General features: G+C 49.6%; 1 protein-coding gene across 11 annotated transcripts in view; it reads left to right on the top strand.

Moving 5' to 3' along the window:
- The window catches only part of LOC133350869 (neurofilament heavy polypeptide-like), an 86,458-nt gene that overhangs the window by 9,835 nt on the left and 56,458 nt on the right, over positions 1-20,165 (top strand). For 10 of the 11 annotated variants that reach the window (XM_061565685.1, XM_061565688.1, XM_061565684.1 and 7 more), the window contains exons 3-6: positions 6,362-6,650; positions 9,075-9,254; positions 13,687-14,129; positions 14,574-15,389. In XM_061565685.1, coding sequence (XP_061421669.1) covers positions 6,362-6,650; positions 9,075-9,254; positions 13,687-14,129; positions 14,574-15,389 — 1,728 coding nt within the window. The remainder of the gene's footprint in view (positions 1-6,361; positions 6,651-9,074; positions 9,255-13,686; positions 14,130-14,573; positions 15,390-20,165) is intronic. The other variant, XM_061565683.1, reaches the window with a different exon arrangement.

The raw sequence follows: 20,165 nt of genomic DNA, 5'->3' as shown, positions 1-20,165 counted from the left end.
AAAGTACTTGGGAATTTTGTTTGGGCAAAAGTCCGACTGAGTTTTCAAACTATTGCTTTCAAACGATAATGGTGCCCCTGCAGAAGAGCTTCTGGCAAGCGAGGCTGCACCGTTTGAACCGTTCTTTCTGTGTGGTCAGAAAAAACAAACTCTGCAGAGAAAATCGTTCCCAAACCTCCAACTCTAACGCAATCCTCGGCAACTAAAAATACATTTCTCTGAAGAAAAAAAATCTATCAATCTCTATATCTAGAGATTGAACTTCTAAACTGGAAAAAAACCCCGGTGATGTGGACGCGGTGAAGTGGGTGTTTGGGGGGAGGTGGTTTTGGGTGACACTGTGGGTGGCTGTTGAGTCCAGGGAGTTCGGGGTTTGAAGGAGGTTGCGGACATTTTTTTTTCACTTATCAGCATTCGCCAAAACGTTCTGAGGTCACTTGACTCATTCCATTCAAATCGCCAAGTGGAAATTCGCATTTTTCGCTCCTGTGAACTGGACATGCCCTCTTACGCAGACTTCACAGTTATCTGAGCTCCATACATTGGACGTAACACAAACAAGCAGCAGCAGTAGCTTTTTGCAATGATACATTTGGTCACAGCGGCAAGTAAAAATAAGACTTTGCAGTTCTATAAAGTTATAGTAATCCATTCTGAGAGTGCGAGGCTATCACAAAGGAGCTATGCTTCACAGACACTGGCTGCAGTATTTTTGCAGTGGACGGATATTCGGAAGTCCAATTGAGTAATTCGCGGGCAATTTTTCGAATGTGGTCATTTTGGACCGTGACTCTGCCACACAATGCCCTAATTGTTTCATATGACGTCAGGGGATCTGCAGCGTCCACTGTGAAGCAAAGGGTGCGTATTCGTATGGTTAATACACCCGCAGTGTTAACCAGGGTGGCCTGACATGTTCGAACCGCACACCCCTGCATAAGAGTGGCGATCACGCTACCACTGGACTATGTGTAACTCTCACCCGACGTGTGTTTGGGTTGTACCTCCAATTAGCACGGTTGGCTACGTGCGGTGCGAAAGATGTTCAACATACATACCTACCGTGTGTTGTCCTGCTCAATGTCCGACGTTTTTCTCCACGTGCTGTTGGTGCTTTTGGAACGGAATTATTTTGCAAGCACTTGAATTCAGTTGACAAAACGACTTCACCACCAGCAGTGCCATCGACAACTGCTTGCTGGCTTACAAAGCCCAGCTTGCATCTTCTGCACGGCTGCCAAAGCCCATGCCTGCGGTTTTATTTATAAACTCCGAGCTGATGCGAGGGTTGCAGCTGAGGTTGCCACCTCTGAGATAAAACAAAAACCTGGACGTATCATGGGAAGAACATTAATATCTCACATTTTTCCAGAGGAGGAGGAGAACAGCGTGAAAATGCATTGCCTTGTGTGGCTGTATTAGTGCGCAAAGGACTTAATGTACCAGGAACACTCATATATCTCCAAGAACAGCCACCTCAACAAGTGGGACGATCCAGGGAAAACCAGGACGGGTGGCAACCCTAGGCTGGCAATGGTGGCAGCAGCAGCAATGTCAGGGCGAGTGGGGGTGGGAGGCGGGGATGTAAGAAGCACCGCATCCCTGAGTAACACTGCCTCATCCTCAACTATGCGCCTCTCCTCGTAAATAAGACCGCCCCCTCTCCCCCGGGCTAGGAACCTCGCTGACTATCATGCAAAGCAAAGCCGTGGACGAATAAATAAAAGACTGAACACAAATGCGGGCACTTAACAGGCCCAAATACACGGTGCGCTATAAATACAATTTTGTATTAAAAAAATGTTTCAACACGTTCTTCAATAACACCGTGGCCTTAACAAGGAACGCTGTATGACAGGCAACGTTTCGGGTCACTGGCCTTTCTCCGTAGCACATACAAAAGTAGCGAGAGAGATCACTCCGTGTCTGCTCCATGTGCGAAGAAAAACATAGCCATTGGCCAAAATGTAACCTATTCTATTTCTTTCCTTTATAGGCCACGATGTTATTAACGAATGTGTTTGAGGTTTGTTTTTATTATTAAATCAATTGTGGTTGCGGACCACTGCGAACGCAAGCAGCAGCAGAACCAGAAATAATAATGTTGTTAAATTGCGATTTTAATGTCCTCGGGGTATTTTTTGGGTGCTGCAGATTTTTTCGTCTTAGGTTATTAGTGATTAAAGTCGCTGTGCTGGGTGCGGCATGGGAACCATACCAGAATGGTTGATATTAATCGTCATCAGACCTGTTTGTGTCAATATGAAAGCGACATTGCCACGAGTTGCGTCACCTCATTGGACCTGGGCTAAACCACAACGCGTGGAGGGAACATTTTATCATTAGTTTTTTTTAATTAATGCATTCACTTACATACCAGCACACACGAACCAAGCACACATACACTACGATATTTCCCGACGTCAAAGACGATGTTAATAAGGACAGTGGGGTATTTATTAAATGACGTATAGAGAAAATAACTATGCCCAACAGGATCTGATTCCCCCCTGATTGTTGAGTTGGTTTGACCCATTGCTTGTTTTGATGGGCGGGTGAGTCGTCTAGAAGTTTCGTTTGGGCAGTGATTGACTGTGTGCGTGGCTGTGTTCACGTGTGTGTGCGTGGTTGTGTGTTCACATGTGTGTATGGGTGTGTGGTTGTGTTTTTACTTGTGTATGGGTTTGTGCTTCAGTTCACTCGATTGTGTGTTCACGTGTGCGCGCGCTTGTATTTTCACTTCCGTGTATGGGTGTGTTCTTGAGTTCGTGTGCGTTGCAGTGAACCCATGTGTGTGTATACTTTTGTGGTCATATACGTGTGTGTGCATGGGGAGCGGTGGCGCAGCGGTTAGCGCACTGCGCTCAGAAGAGGGCCACCCAAGTTTGACTCCCGTTCATGGGCAACACCAGTGACGATTATTTGAACCCGTCATGGGGCCTGATGAGTAACCTGGTCCAGTGTGCAGTAAACATCGTCACTGGGGAGACAAAGGCGGTCGGGCGTGGTGCTGGCTACCCACCCCCGCGTGTGCCATGCCAGCCTTCTTAGGTGTTCGCTCACAGCACTGGCTCCAACAGTCTGTTCAGGCTATGTGAGGGATCTCTGTGTGCATGATTGTGCGTGTGTGGGTGTATATATCTGTGTGTGTGCGGTGTGTTGGTTTGTGTGTCGGTTTTAATGTTTTCCTCCAAAATGTATTGAGAAATATCACCACTCCCCCGGTAACTTCCGTGTTCCATTTCCCCACAACTCCTCGGCTGCCTGCCGTGTGAGATCACAACGCAGTCAACGTGGGACGTTGGCCTATTAACGTTGGCCCAGCCATTGCATGTTGACTTGGTATGCAACGTGTGAGAGAGATCGCATTCAACTCGCCGAGCTAAGCAACCGTGACACTTGACTGACGGCAACACGGGCGCAGGTCAAGAGAGACCCATCGTGGTCCCAAACAAACCAGATCACATCTCAGAATTCTCTCATCACCCACGCACTCCTGCATGTGTGTGTGTGTGGCAATGTACGTGGGTATGTGTGCGGGGAGCGGTACTGTGGCGGTTTAGCGCGCCGTGCTACAAAAATTCGGGGCGACCCGAACTCGATTCCCGCTCGTGGCCAACACCGGCCACGATTATCTGAACCAGTCCTGGGCCTCCCTTAGGTCGACCCAGCCTCAAATGGGTACATGGTGCGATGTGTAAACATCGCCACGAGGGACACAAAGGCGGCCGTGCGTGGTGCTGGCCACCCATCCCCTCATGTGCCGTGCCGGCCTTCACAGGTGTTCGCTACCATCACTTGCCCCAACAGTCTAAAAATGGAGCCTCCTTTAACAATTTCGCCCCCTCTGTGTAGCCCAGCCCCTGGACCTTGGGCCAAAGTTATGTTGGCCCAAGGTGGGCCTTTGATCCATGAGGCCAGAGGGGGCCCTGGCCCTGCGGGGTCGTTGCTGCGTCTGTGCTCTCGTCACCGATGGCGCAGCGCGTGCAACCCAGAACCCCTGGCGGACAGCCACTTCGATTTCACTCACCAGTAATCGTCTTGGGCATAGAAAAGCTCGAGACGGAACATCATTATCATCCATAATCTATGTCCAGCGTTGCTGGTTAATGAGGACAAAGTGTCTCGGACGCGAGCGGTGATTGGCGAGGTTCTCGAGGCGTTTGGGGTTCACAGCGGCTGCTGCTTTTGCCGTCGCTTCGTCGCGATCGATCGTCTCCTTCCCAACTTCATGACCGGCGGTGATCAGAGGCAAAAAACAAGCACAGTCTCGGCCCTCGGCTTCGGCCGAACAATGGGCGCGTACATATTTAAAGGGCCAACTCTCAGCGGCTTAAATCACAATCACTGCGCCATTGCAGTGTAGCCAGTGGTGCAATGACCTGACCCCTAAAGTGAACATCTTACTTTCTCTGCATGGCCAAGGACACAGATTCCAACCCAACTTGCTCAACCAAAACACATTTTATCCCACTGGACTTTGCTCCTCGCTTGTACACAGCAAGCACTCTTTGTACGTGTAGATACATGGTTGTCCTTGTAGAGAGATTAAAGATAGATTGTAGATAGAATGTTGGGCAAGTGCCATTTGCGAGCACCTATTCAGACCAGAATTGCGTATGAGTGAGTGGTGTAACCGGTGCCACACCTTTGTCTTCCCAGTGCTGACGTTAACATGCCTAACTGGGTGCTTATTTAAGGCTGAGTCGACCTAGGCCAGGCCCAGAAGAGTTTCTGAAACCACTTGCCACTTAAGTTAGCTGTGCTCCGGAATGAACCTCAGGGTGCTAAGTTAACAGCGCAGTCCATAAAATACAGCGCCACCCCTCCAACAACAACAGCCCCCCTAAGTGGCAATAACATCACCTGAGCTCCCGTGTGAAACTTGGTGTGTTTTCAGGCCATGTGGAGTACCGAGTGCTCGCTGGCTTGTGGGTGGAAACAAAAGAAATTCCATGCATCAAAGCGCAAATCTAGGCGATAAGGGTGAACCGAGATGACCGGTAAATGCACCGCCTGTACTCCCCACTGTGCCAACTTGCTGTATCTATCTTAGCCAGTTGGTGTGCCACTCGTTATTGGGCACGTCGCTTTTCCACCCTTCATTGCTGCAGGAGGGCGGCTGCCATCCAGCTGCCCAGTAGCATCCTTCATGAGCCTCCACCACAGAGACCGATCTTCACATAACTGTTGCAGACGAGTCCACTCATCTTCCAAATCAGCCCATCTCTTATCTAGCACGTATCATAGCTGTTTAGCCCCCTCTATCCACTCAGAGGCAAACTGCTTGGGTATGCAGGCTACATGACTCAGTCAATGCAACCGGAGGGGTCCACTGATGAGACTGTGTACACACCTTTCATGGATTTGTGAATTCATAAAATCCAGTCTGGTTAATTCCAGGATGGATCGTTGGCAAGCCAGCATGAAAGTTGCAAGCCGCTGCAGATGTTCCTGTAAAGGGGATGCAGAGTTTGCAAGCATATAGAATAAAATGTGTAACTGTGGCGGATAAAACATAGAGCTTTGTGTGGAGCGACAAGGTCAGGCAGCTTCCACATGGCGTTACGCAGCCGATGAAACGATAACGCCACTCGATTGGTTCAGAGTGAGATGCTACCAAGCTGAAGCCGGGCATGGGCACTCTCCGAAGACAAAGACACATAAGCACACGTGCAAACTACCTCCCCATTAGCTGTTGTAGACTGTCAACATAAGCGCTACTGAGTTTGCAAGACCTTCGCCTGCATGTGCCTGGACACCAGAGAACTCCCACGCATACAGAATAACTCCCATTCCACAATCGTGTCACGGCCGTCTGTGCTGTCATCTCTCAAAGTCCAGGTTCAAGACCTTCCGTTGGCTATGACTGTCTCTTCTTTTATAAAAAAAGTATTATGCGATATACACAACAGAGCTTATACATTTTTGAAATAATACGCAACTTAGAGCCGTTCATCAATCTACTGATCAGATGAAGGCGTTCCCACGCTGTTGTTTGACCATACTTCACCAGGCTTGGTCATTGTGGGTCGGTGAAGTGTGGGGAGCGTGCGGAGGTGTGGGGGGGGGGGGCAGGAGGGCCCAGGAGCAGTTGAGATATCACTCGCCACCGATGTTGCTAGCCGTGCTAACCATGGCTGAGAATTGAACTCGGGTCACCAGGGTCTGTAAGCGCGGTGCGTTCACCACTTGCGCCGCACATGGCTTACACGAGCGCAAAACGACCGAGATACTCACGTCTCGGCGCACGCATCGCGGGCGTAGCGGCCGACTTTTGTTCGATCGTCGTATCGCTCCGCCGTGAGACTCTTGTGACACCTCCGCGCCGTCCCGCCTTGTGCGTCCGCGCGGCGAGCAGGTGGGATCCGGCAGCGGCGGCGATGGCGGCGGAGCGAAGAAAGGAAAGGTCCTCTCGGATGATGACAACGGCAGCGTGTTCGTCGACCCCTCCACCGAGGAAGGGAAGAAGCTGCTGCACCGCACGCAGGCGCTCGCCGCGCAGGTGCTGGATGACGGTTCCGGGAAGGCGGGGGGCAAGCTGCCGGGGTCAGAGCCCGGGGTCGCCGAGGGTCAGCCTGCCGGAACAACTGGGAAGGGCACGGCGACGCGCAAGCCGCCCCTGCGACTCTTCTCCAGGGATGCGCCTGGTGAGCGGAGGGGCGGAGGAGAGATGCTTTCAGTTGATTATTTGTGCAGTTGCGTTTATTCGCGTTTTGCCTCGTAACCCGCGTCACCCGTTGGCAAAGAGACTGTTGGTCTGGATAGGTTCTTCCCTGGTTGAACGTGAAGGCTCTGCCTGCCTGCGTGTGTGTGAGATCGCCAACGCTCAGCTGCTAACACTTGCAGCTTTGCTCTGTCAACGCTCAACGGAGAAGATTAACTTTCCTACTGTGTGTAATAGGGATTTAGGATTGGAGATCGGAATTTGTTAATTCTGAAAAAAAATATCAGTTTGTATTAACTTACGCATGGACATATACATTCATTTTATCAATCCACTGCTGGATCAGGGGCTGTCCATGCCCTCACTTTTACCAAGTTTCACCGCCCTGATCAGCGCCGAGTTGGAGAAGATGTGCAAGCATAGAAGTAGAGTACAACGTCGGATTTTTGCCGCACTGCCCTGCAGCCTATAACATCTGTTATAACACACTGCACTGCAATGCCAAACTTCTAAACCAATCACAATACTTCGCCATCTCACTTCAAACCTTGAATAACGATCCGTTAAAACAGCTCGCTAATCATCGTCGCAAAAGGAGTTTGAGCATTTGTGCAAGCTCAATTCTCCCATTCTCAAACGAACTCACTTTGACAGTGATGGAAATTTCATATCCTTATGACAGGGGCTTGTCTCTGTAAAGGACAGCACTGTCTCATCGTGAGCCTGAAATAAATAACAAACGCACAATCACAGCCCTCTTTCACTCCACTGCTGGATGACGACCTCTGCACGCTGTGCCAGTGTTCAACGATTCTTGACCGCGCTCGTCAGTGTGTCTTGCTGAACAAGAGCTTGATAGCTCATCGGATTTCTCCAGGATAAATAAAGATTCTGATTCAGATTCATCACGGATGTTAGCCACGGTTGGGAATGAATCTCGGGCTACCGAATTCACAGCGCAGTGTGCAAACCGCTGTGCCACCACTCCCCTCTTAAACAATTGTTTAACCATGAATGCTAAACCCCAACCTTTAACCCTTGATCCCAAAATCCTAAAACTTTAACCTGAAAGCCTTCATCCTTAAACCCTAATCCTTAAAGCCCATAAAATGCACTTATTTATCTAATTTTCAATTATAAACATTGCTGCTTTCAAAGGAATTTAGGAACTTAAATGAAAATCATTTGGAATTTCGATTATCATATTTAATTCCCTATCATTTATTTTGTGACTATAGTAATACAGTGTCATTTAATTACAACCAGCTGAGAGGCCACTAATTATGATGACCCCCCACCCCCCACCTTGCCCCAGAGACCCGATAATCGTCACGATCCCCTGGCAAATCAACTCAACATTCGATAGTTTTTTTCCCCGTCTCATCCGTAGCATTCCCGTTCGCATGCTCAATGCTCATTTTTTCCCCCATCACGTTTTTACAAGTTTTGTTCGCCGAAAATGTGACATTAGCGTCTAATTTGCATCGGTTGAAAGCAACCCGATTCTGGCGCAACGTGAATATGTTGCATCGTCATCCATCGTGAGCGAGAGAATCGAATCGAACTGTTGCATCAATGCGTCGTCACGCGCGTGCCTCCCCCCCCTCCCCCCCGTGTCCCTTCGGCAAGGCAGAGCAGCCAGAGAGCGAACATCTGAACGTCAAGGTGCAGCCCCCGCAATTGCTCGCTCACACCACCGCGGGCAGCAGGGCCTCTATAATTATTAGAGGGCAACCCCTAGAGATCCCGCACTAAGAGGATATTTGGGCCTACTCTTCCATCGTTGGCCGACATCTTCGAAGAGGTGGGCGACCCACACTTTGAATCCATTGTGCGGGACCTGCCGGTCGACGTACCCATTTATACTGCTCGCTGGGCAGAGGTGCGGGGTGGGGGGGCGGGGATTAATTAACTTGCCCCATTGTTTCAACTGTACGTATGTATGCTGAACTTCTTTAGCACCGTACGTAGCCAACCGTGCCAATTGGAGATGGACAACAAACTGAACGCAAAAACGCAGTTCTAAAGAAATACATCTATATTTAAAAGTGCATAGCTCCAGTGGCTGCCTAATATCGGAAGGAAGAGCATTCCAGACGGCCGCAGAAGCGCATCTGACAGCGCGCGATGCAGTGGCCGTCTTTGTTCGGATGGTTAGCCAAAAGCTGCTGCGGCGAGGATGACCGGCGTTATGACTGGCGCACCGCGAGATCGAATCAAACGTGCGACCTCTAGATAACCAAGATAATCGAGTCCAGCGTGAAAACCATTCTAACCATTTGTCGGGCACAGCGTCCCGACAACAAGCGGTTCGAGTGGTGAGCAATGTGCCTGAAGCGCAGAGTTCCCACAGCGTTGGCCCCCCGGGAGTGTGAATTCCCTTTCGGTGTGCGGTGTCGCCTCGTAGGGGTCGCCGGCCCCGAGTCCCCGTGCGTCGTCGACAAGGCAGACGGCGCTGCGCCCGTCCCCGCCGAACGCTCCCCTCCTCTCTTCAAGCGGCTCTTCTCCCGCGACGCCCCCGAGCGTGACGACAACACTTTCAAGAACAGGCCCTCCGAGTCGTACGACCTCGAGTCCGTCGAAGAAGGTGAATCCGGAACGGGCAAAGAAAGCGATCGCGCGGAATAGTCGTTCAGCGTCGTCGTGCGGAATGCACGCGGTGCAGCGAAATGGACAGGCGGACGGTTATGTGCCCCCTTCACATGGATCAGTAACGTTTCAAACAAATGTGTAAGTGTGTGTGATTGTGTAATTGTGTGTGGGGGTGCAAGCTACTTAAATTTAAGTATTTATTGTATTTATTGCACAACGCATCGACTGTACGGCCTTCTGGGAGTCCACAATTTCAGCAGCAATGATTCAAGCCAAGTAAACTTTGCACCAGTTTCCATTGCACGATGATCGACAAACCCTGCAAATGTAAACCTCGTGGGTAGCCGGTTGTATTTGCAGCATGATGTGATGCTCACATATTGACACTCGTCTGTTTTTCTGTTATTATAATACGACGCACTTCCCCCCCTGTGTATGAAAGCAAATCTGAGTTGTGTAACGCTACTGACGCCAGTCACAAATTATGGGTGCGTCTTTTTCTTTTCCTGGAGCCTCTTATAATCCAGAGAATATTGTTAAAAAAAAAACAACGAATGTGGCAGCCCATCGTACGGATGAGATAACGTGTTCTCACACGACGCTCACCACTCATCAAGTAAACCTGACATCTGCTACTCACCCGGTTCATAAGCTCATGAAATCCGCTACTCACCCGGTTAATAAACTCATGACATCCGCTACTCACCGGTTCATAAGCCCGAGTGGGAAGCTCATTGAGATTCAGTGGCTTCCCGATTCCCCCCATCACCCAAACCCAACCCCCGAAGAGCAACAATAGGGCCTAATGAACGCCCTCCATCACTGTTTGTCCACTACTATGGTTTGTTGCTTCGGTCAAACCTTCGCGCCTTGCTGTTCCTCCTATTTTTGCTGCGAACATTCTTGTGTGTTGATGTTGCTACTCCGAGGTATCTTTTCTAACGAAAGAGAGGATGCCAATTTTTCTACCCCCAATTGTGTCTTTGTTTTAACACAGCCACCGTGACATTACACCTCTTACAGGGCTTGCGTGTTTTACATAACGTGGTGTTTTTTCTACACGTATGAAATCCTTACCATGGGGAGGGCTGATCCCTTTTCGTGACTTGGCTTTTGTTCTTTTGTTTTTGCATTCGTCATTTTTTCTGGCGTGCGTTTCTCATTTCCCAACATAAAACGCAGCGATGCACCCCCCTTCTTGGTGGAGTGATAAATAAAGAAATAAACACAGCCAAGAATTCTTGGAAGCCAAAGCCAGTGATTATTTGTCAGAAAGGCTGTGTTTGTTTGTGTTTAGTTCCCTGTGCGCGTGTTATTGAAGCTACGCGCAGGCAGAGAGAGAGAGCTGGCTTATCTTTGCTGCTGCTGCTACTTGCATGAGCGAGCGGTTCAAAAAGACGTCAAGAAATTCCACTTGTGAAGTGTGTTAGCCCAGCATTGTCCGATTGATTGCCTGAAAGCGGCAGCAAATGTGCAGAATGTAAAATTGTGAGCCTATGCATTAAATGCCGGATTCTCCCATTAATCGTGAAAGTGTGCATTCATCCCCGTTCCAACAAGCCCCACGACCTACACAGCTTACGGTAGGCAAACCGTCAAGCAGCGGGTTGACAAAAGGTCCGGACGTTTTTCGTACGCAACGAACTTCGGATTCACTCCAGATCATCTCCCTTGCAGGGGACACCTCCTGTCTCAGTGTCACCTGACCTGGGTAAAATAAATCTGCAGTACAACGTCGCATATCCGAGTCTGAGGCACAGGCAGACATGTGAAAAGGTTGTATTTGCGAACATCTACAGAAAATGACCGTTATTACACCGTGCATAAACACTGCACTGTGAGCTGATATGTGATGGCCACTTGCATGCAACTTTGTACTTTTTACCAGAAAGCCGCATGTAGTGCACGTCATATTATCAGGATGCAGTGGAAGGTTTGGGGGGCATTTGCCCCCAAACTTGAGATCCCGAAAAGCTTGAAATTTCGGAACCCCCCTCCCCTCCTCCACTCCCCCACCTTAATCTCTCTCCCTCCTCCCACTTGGGAAGTTTCTAAATCCAATGTCCGGTCTGGTTGCCCGTGGAAGCAGAACAGCGCTTAAAATGTAAATCTCACCAGCCCTCTTTTGTTTTCTCAGTCCCGTGCAGCTGCTGCTGCTGCTGGCTTTAAGACTCAGCACTGGCCCATGTTAGTCCCTGGGTCAGTGCAGCAATTGGTACCAGCTAAAGTAGGAATACTTGAGTGGCGCCGATGTATTCACGAACGGCTAATACTGCTGAATTATTTGGTAACCGACTCGTTTTAAATGGTTATCGCGCAATCCGTTGTTGTTGGTCACGTAAGTAAATTGTGTCGCTCGAATGCCACGCTACCTCTGATGGTACCGACGAGCTCAATACAATATGCCTGCTCTGGCCTCATGGACTACTAGGTGGTCCAGTCGTGTGCACAACGCGTGGATGCTGAGCGGTGGTCACTCTGGCACAGGGGTCGGCAAACCTTCAAAGAAGAAGAGCCATTTTTTGTTTTTTTTTGTCTTTGACCAAAATAGTTTGAGAGCCGCATCACCCGCAGAGCGACTTGTACACAAACACCGCAGGTGTATGGCAGATGACAAACAAATTCTGACTTCAATAAACACAATAGGTGATGGAATAAACTGCGTCTATTTTTTCCTCCTCCTTTAGTTTATTTTTTATACAATACACTTTGACGGTACATTTTGTTGTCACCGAGACATTCCGTAGTGACCCATTCCCTGCCTATTTAATCAATTGTTTATTATCTTTGCATTAAATTATCTTTCAAATGTACGAATTCTTTTAAACGACTTCCCGCATGCAGCTCCGGCGGCACAGGTTGTCGACCCTTGCTCGAGCGAAACGAAACGGGAAGCTTTTGACAGGCGTCAGTGTAAGCATTCATAGGCCAAGGGAGGATGGAATGAATAAATGTGTTAATTTATAATGAGGCGAGGGCCAACCAAAACAAAAATGTCTTCTTTTTTTCCCCCTTCCCGATGAGTACATTTTAATATATACGGCACAAATTCGAATTATAATGCGTGCATCGCGCGAGAGTGAATCGGTTTCGTTTTGCATTTCAAGGACCCAAAGCTAAAGAGAAAATACAGATTAAGGACCCAATTAATAATGTCAGCAATGTCATGATCGTTACCATCAACGTCATCGGCCACGATCGGTCTACCGCTGTATGAAGGCATCCCCAAGTCATCACCATACCTCATGGTCCCGTGAGAGAGCAATCTGTCTACCAGCTGCACTTGATCGTGTGTTTGACGAATGCCAGGTCACCTGGTGAGAAATCGGGGCCACAACACAGCCGGGTGTGCACTGCACAAAATGGCAAAAACAGCACGCTTACCCTTACACCAGGCCAGAACAAATAATCATTCGTCTCAGTGAGTGCCTCTACTCTATGGTAAGGGCTGGAGTGAGTTTTATCATGGCCTGGGGCCGTAATACCTTCAGTTAATTCCCTTTAATGTTTTACCACCACTCACGCTACTAAATACCAGAGGTGTGGACTCGAGTCATGTGACTTGGACTCGAGTCAGACTCGAGTCATGAATTTGATGACTTCAGACTCGACTTGGACTTGCATAACAATGACTTTGTCCCACCTCTGAGGTGTGGACTCGAGTCATGTGACTTGGACTCGAGTCAGACTCGAGTCATGAATTTGATGACTTCAGACTCGACTTGGACTTGCATAACAATGACTTTGTCCCACCTCTGATAAATACTCCATTAATACCCATCTTGGTTTATTTCAGGTCAAATGTTTTTTTTGAAAATGTGAATCAAAGTTAAGATGAACCTGACCGCTTTAATTTTGGCACATGACTGGCAGTAACAGACCCTGATGCCATGGCTGTAATGACGAAGTCATCCTACATATGATTTATGATAGTGCTCAAGTATTGCATTTGAACCGCTATAGAGCAGTATGTGTATATATTGGGGGGCCCTCAAACTCCGAGGCTTTGGCCTACAGCCCCTGAAGCCGCTGCACTACCTTATCATCACTCAACTCCTCACTGGCAGTGGGTGAGTTCACTCCTTTCAATGTATTTATTTGTATTTTCAACAACAACCACAGCAACATATACCACGAGAAAAAAGCCAGAATACACCACATCGAGGGTAAACATACTGAACAATAGGTGCCCCTAGCTGTGATCGAGGGAACAAGGGAAATAGTAAACCAAGTGAAATGAAAGGGAGGGCAATGGAGCAATGGAGATAGAGCAGAGAGAGAAAAAGAAGAGATTGACAGGTGGTTAAGTACCCAGCGGGGATGAGCGGATCGAATCAATAGCCAGTCAACAAAGGGAGACCAAATCTTCCTATATTCCCCCTGCGAGTCCACCAATTCAGATGTCGCCCTGCGTGTTTTGTTGACAGACGCGGCGTCAGCGAACGACTCCGACCCCAAACGGGGCCCACAGGGGAAGAGCGCGGATGTGCCGATCGTCGGGCAGACGGCCGCCGCGGCCAACGCTGCCCCCGATGCCAAGCCACCTGGGTCGTTCTACAAGCGTCTCTTCTCCCGCGACGCCCCGGCGCGCTCCGACAACACCTTCAATGGACGGCCCTCGGAGTCATTCGACCCGGCGTCAGTGCCGGAAGGAGACGACGAGGGCTCCTCGGCGGAGGACGACGGGGACTCGAAGGGTCGCGGTGATCAGCGGTCGACCTCGGATGAGAGTAGGAAGTCGGGCTCGTCTGCAGATAGGGCTGTTGTGGACGGGGCAAAGGCCGTTGGGGAAGTTGAGAAATCCTCAGCTGCAAGAGCCTCGATGGAGAATGCTCCTCCTCCTCCGCGGGCCAACGGCAAGGAGACGAAGGTAAGAGGTTAAGAATGCGGCAGTGGACGCTTTGTTTGCTCTGTGGAGGTTCTTGTACAGAACGCTGCTGGTGAGACATAGCGACATAGCGCAGCTGGCAATAGCAATGTGGGTTTCTGCAGCTGGTGCCCATGCTTCGTAATGTATGGTTTTATTGAAAGAGCATCATCAATAAGAAGTCACCATGATTAATAAATAATCATCTTGGCTAATCAATCGCATCTTCAATAAACATTCATCATCAATAAAGCAGTCATCATCCTTATTAAATTATCATCTGGCTTTGTGCTCTTTTTCAGCACGAAAGCTTCCTACAGCAGTCCTGCCCAGTTACAGACACACCGACAGGGCTGCCTGCCCATTTGTTTGCAGTGAACACACATCCTCTGCTTGCACTGTTTGTTATGTCATTGTCAATGTTACTCTCTGTCCATGCTTCCCCAGCAGGCGTCGGAGCTGGAGGAGGCAGCCAGGCCGGTGGCACAGGAGGAGGTGGCAGTCGTGAAGCAGAGCAATGACTCGCTGGAGGCCCCGGTGCAGGGCAAAGGCACGGCCCCCGTGGGCAAAGATGGAGTCTCCACAGGCAAAGATGAAGTAGCCTCCACGGGCAAAGATGGAGTCTCCACGGGCAAAGATGGAGTCTCTCCAGGCAAAGATGGAGTCACCCCATGCAAAGATGGAGTCTCCACAGGCAAAGATGGAGTCTCCACAGGCAAAGATGGAGTCTCCACGGGCAAAGATGGAGTCTCCACGGGCAAAGATGGAGTCTCCACAGGCAAAGATGGAGTCTCCACGGGCAAAGATGGAGTCTCCACGGGCAAAGATGGAGTCACCCCAGGCAAAGATGGAGTCTCCACGGGCAAAGATGGAGTCACCCCAGGCAAAGATGGAGTCACCCCAGGCAAAGATGGAGTCTCCACAGGCAAAGATGGAGTCTCCACGGGCAAAGATGGAGTCTCCACAGGCAAAGATGGAGTCTCCACGGGCAAAGATGGAGTCTCCACAGGCAAAGATGGAGTCTCCACGGGCAAAGATGGAGTCTCCATGGGCAAAGATGGAGTCTCCACGGGCAAAGCCGTGACCCCCGCGAGTAAAGGTGAAGCCGCCGTATCCGCTCCCAAGAGTGGCGGTGCGGATGAAGCAAAGGGGAAGGAAGAGAAGAATGAGGGCGAGGAGGACCTCACGTTCATAGAGAAGGTGGAGCGGTTCTTCACGGGGAAGGATGACAAGAAGAGCGATGGAGCAGAGGCGGGGTCAGAGGTGAGAGGGCGTGCACATTTCCCTAATTCTATTGTCCAGAAATCACGACAACTTGAAGTTGCATAGCATCTAAAATCATTCGTAAGAGATTGTAAATTAATTTATGAGTGCACTCGAATCTCTAGACTCAGTTTAAATCAATGCAGTCATCAAAGCTCTCACAAATCGAGACCCAAATACAAAATACAAAAAAGATTAAATGTATTTTCACTACATGGCAAGATACTGCACATATAAGTGGTGTGACTAACACATCATCAAGGGACGTGAAATAGATTAATGTTTTTAATTTGTATTGTTATTAATGTAGGATGCCTTGGTAAAACTTGTTTCTGCTGACTTTCATCAGCAGTCAGGTCTTATAGATGGGTCATTGTTAAAGATGATTGATCAATGTCTGTTTAAAAAAAATATATAAGTAAGAATACACTAGTTCCAAAGTGAATCTGTACGTAGGTGGATATCACTCAAACTTTGCTCAGATAGGTCAGTAGCTACTTGTTGTACTATCTTTCTATGGGCATCGCCTCATTCATTTGATGGTGGAAGCCTCATGTCCTTAAATGGTTGAATTATTTCCTGATCAACCAACCACCACTTTCAAGCCATTGAATCGCAAGACTAGGGGATTGCCACCTCCGAGGTAGAAACAACCAACACGTGGTTGTTTTAGTGGTGTGTTATTGTGTATTATTGTACAACTGACAAAAAAAAATACAAGACTCCTAATGCCCCAGGAAGATTGACAGAGTCTCAAAGACGGTTACCGCAAACAGAGGACGATCCTGGGCAAACCAGGACGGGAGGTAACCCTGGTCATGACCCCCACACGCGATCGCGTCATGGTGAGCTCCCATGGGAATCACTACGCGGCAAGACACACACACAGAGAGACAGAGGCCTCCTTCGGGAAAACCGAGCAGAGGGGCAGGGCATGGGGCAGAGGCAGGGAGGGGAACGTAGCCCCCCCTCCGTTCGCTCGCTCTCTCTGTGGCCCGGACCTCTCGCATTCATTATAATCGTACAGCCCTTTGTCAGTCCACTGCTGGTTCAAGCCCCCCCCCCCCCGCGCCGCGCCGTATCGGTCACAGGGGGGGGGGCTCTTTGACCATGCTTCTTCACCGAGCTGGGCAATGCGGGTTGGTGGTGATGGGGGGACCCTACGTCTGTGTCACAGCCACAGAGTCGGTTGTTAGCCATGGCCAGGAATCAAACTCAGGCCCGCCGGGTTAATAACCGCCAGACACCGCTTCATGAATGTCAACGTGGATACTGCAATCACAACGGCAGCGCGATGTGGTTCACCGCAACGGTATGCGCAGTGATAATTGGTTCTTTACCCTTCTATCTGGCAACAAAACTGACACCTTTTTTACAAGGAGTCATGTTTGCATAGACCGCAATACCTGCAGTCATAATACAAACAAAAGAACATAACTCTGATACTGTGCACTGTCCTTGAAGTTGATTGGTCCACACCCGAGACAGCTTTCCTTAGAGCCTAGTCTCATATGGGTTGGACCAGATGACGCCACTCTGATGGTGCATTGTCTTTGAGTTGTGCGCCTTTTGGCGTCATCTGGTCCAACCCATATGAGACTAGGCTGTAAGGAAAGCTGTCTCGGGTGTGGACCAATCAACTTCAAGGACAGTGCACAGTATCAGAGTTATGTTCTTTTGTTTGTATTATGACTGCAGGTATTGCGGTCTATGCAAACATGACTCCTTGTAAAAAAGGTGTCAGTTTTGTTGCCAGATAGAAGGGTAAAGAACCAATTATCATATTTTTACTGGCAAATGAGGTCCCCATAGTGTAGATGCTTACCCCGAGCTCTCATACTCTGATGGTGCATTGTCTTTGAGTTGTGCGCCTTTTGGCGTCATCTGGTCCAACCCATATGAGACTAGGCTCTAAGGAAAGCTGTCTCGGGTGTGGACCAATCAACTTCAAGGACAGTGCACAGTATCAGAGTTATGTTCTTTTGTTTGTATTATGACTGCAGGTATTGCGGTCTATGCAAACATGACTCCTTGTAAAAAAAGGTGTCAGTTTTGTTGCCAGATAGAAGGGTAAAGAACCAATTATCATATTTTTACTGGCAAATGAGGTTCCCATAGGGTATGCGCAGTGTCGTAATTGCAATGAGGCTTAACACGTAAAGAGACCAACGTTTGTTGAAGTTTGGACGTCGGCTGACGTTCGCTGTGTGTTGGACCAACGTTGGTGGACGTTCGTGTGTGTTTGCGTGTCGGTGAGAAGCAAGATGCAAAGCGGAGGAGGGGGCATGGACCAGTTCAGGTCGGGCTCACCGCTGGTGTTAACTCGTGGCTGGGACATTTAATTTCATGGCCCCGGGTTCACAGGGCAGTGTTGCTCACTGCTGCGCTGCTGCCCCCCCCCCCCCACGTGAGCACATTCCATAGCAGAGGTCACAATCGGGTACCCGATACCCGTACCCTACCCGATATCCGGCTACCCGTACACGGCCGGGTACGGGTAGCCGGGTACCCGTTTGCGACCTGGTGCGGCCGGGTACGGTTACGGGTAGGACCGTGAGTCACTGGTGAGTAACCGTTTGTCACTCATTTCCCAACGTCTTGTCTCTTCTCACAATTCAAGTTCCTAGAATCAACCCACCCGCGCCTGCAACATGGCTTCATCCCAGAGGTCGCAATCGGGTACCCGTACCCTACCCGATACCCGGCCGGGTACAGGTAGCCGGGTATCGGGTAGGGTATGGGTACCCGTTTGCGACCCTGGTGCGGCCGGGTACGGGTAAGGAATCAAAACCCGTTTGCGACCTCTGTCCCATAGAGAGCTGGGGCGTGTCGGGGTTGTTTTTTAGTGGCCCCCCCCTGCCCCCACCTCCGGCCTCGAGCTGCCCGCTGCCCTTCGCGGTAGGGGTCGGGGCTGGTGAAAGTGTCCGGGGAGTGGCGTGGGTTGGGTGGGTGGGGGCGGAGGGGGCTTGCAATGGGTGTGAAGGCACTTGGGGCGGTGTGGGCGTCCTAAGTCAATAATTACAAAAATGTTCAAAGGAATGCCGCTGTTGGCCAGTTCACAACGCGACGGCCCTCGTGTGAGGGTGGTGCAAGTCGTTGCTGGACTTTTGCTCACAGGAGACCAGAGCTTTCACTGCAGCATCATTGCAGCTCGCACGATTCCTCCACATAGTCTCCACCAACGGCAGAGACAAAGATCTCCCGTGTAGCCTTAACAAACTATTGGGGCAAGTGCTGTTAGCGAGCGCCTTTGAAGGGCGGCACGGCACACGAGGGGGTGGGTGGTGGTCAGCAACACGCCCGGCCACCTTTGTCTCCCCAGTGGCGATGTTCACACGCCGCACCAGGTACTCATTTGAGGCTGACTCGACCTAGGGGAGGCCCAGGACCGGGTTCGGATAATCGTCAGTGGAGTTGACCGTGAGTGGGAATCGAACCCGGGTCGCCGGGTTCCTAGTGCAGCATGCTCACGCTACACTTCCACTCCCCACAAAGCACTTCTGCCGCACAATGGAACCACTTCTGCACCCGCATCTCCACCTCGTCACCCGATTTCGAATCGTTGCCCTCCCAAATGCTCCTTCGGAGGGCCAAACCGACGCAACCCATAATCAACATCAAGAGCTGCGATCGATCCGCTGCTGGATAAAGTCCTCCCCCAAGTGGTCGCCCATGTCCCACGGTCCAGCGATGATGCAACTATCCACTCGGCACTTGCACACGCACACACAGGAGCCGATCTCGTCGCTGCATTTCCGTGTTGGACGTCCTGCCGGGCGTGTTTTTGTTTTATCCCTCCGGGTGCCACGCCGTCGTTAATCTCAACCACCAGCCACTATTCCTTCATGCGGATTTTCCTGCCAAAACCCGCTATGTTTAAAACGAAAAAAAAATCAAGGCGATGTCTCCAACACGTGCTATGTTCGCGTGTGTTTATGCAGACTTTGAGAAAAAAATTGCATAGAAACTCTTAGTGCGCACACATACAAAGTAACGTTAGCAGTGATGATTATCGTTGTCACATTCAATTGCACCAACTTCATCGTAAGCTCACGTAGAAGGGAAATAATAAAATAATAAAAATAAAACATAATAAAATAATTCTCACGACGTTTCGGCCACAACGCAAGCAGCCGTCCTCAGGTGGAGAACAGGTCTGTCGAGGAGACAGAGTCTGTCCTCGACATACCTGGTCTTCACCTGAGGACGGCTGCTTGCGTTGTGGCCGAAACGTCGTGATAATTATTTTATTATGTTTTATTTTTAATATTTTATTATTTCCCTTCTACGTGACTTTACCGAAAGAACCAAGAAGATGAATCCCTGCAGTCACGAAAGCTTTAAATCGAAATTTCATCGTAAGCGTTCTGGAGTAATGTTAGGATTAAGGAAGCAATAATAATGTTATCGTTTTCAAAGAATATTCGTTTTTGTTTCTGCCAGCTGACTATGCCTGGTACAAAACCCACAAAGTGTGCAAGAGTTTACAATCATAATGAAAAAGGTCATTCCAAGTTTTCATTCATAGCAGCATGAGGGGGGAAAAATCCTCACGACATTCCATAATTATCATTGCCTAATCGCAGAGCTATTGTAAGCATTCGATTCATACTTTAGACACTGGCACTGCTAAGCCCTTTGAAGTGTTAGCGGGTTGTACCGCACGTCACAGTTGAAGATGCTTCACTCCACGTGCTGAGAGCTTCTTTAACACTTCAGTTCCTGAAGAAGGTCCCAACGTGTTGAGTGAAATATCAGGACATCGTGCCGAACAAC

Source organism: Lethenteron reissneri, chromosome 35 (genome assembly GCF_015708825.2).
Source record: "Lethenteron reissneri isolate LAM-NWPU_2019-01 chromosome 35, ASM1570882v1, whole genome shotgun sequence".
NCBI classification, from domain to species: domain Eukaryota; kingdom Metazoa; phylum Chordata; class Hyperoartia; order Petromyzontiformes; family Petromyzontidae; genus Lethenteron; species Lethenteron reissneri.
Note: the sequence above shows the minus strand (reverse complement) of the source record. Positions and strands in the feature narration are given on the sequence as shown.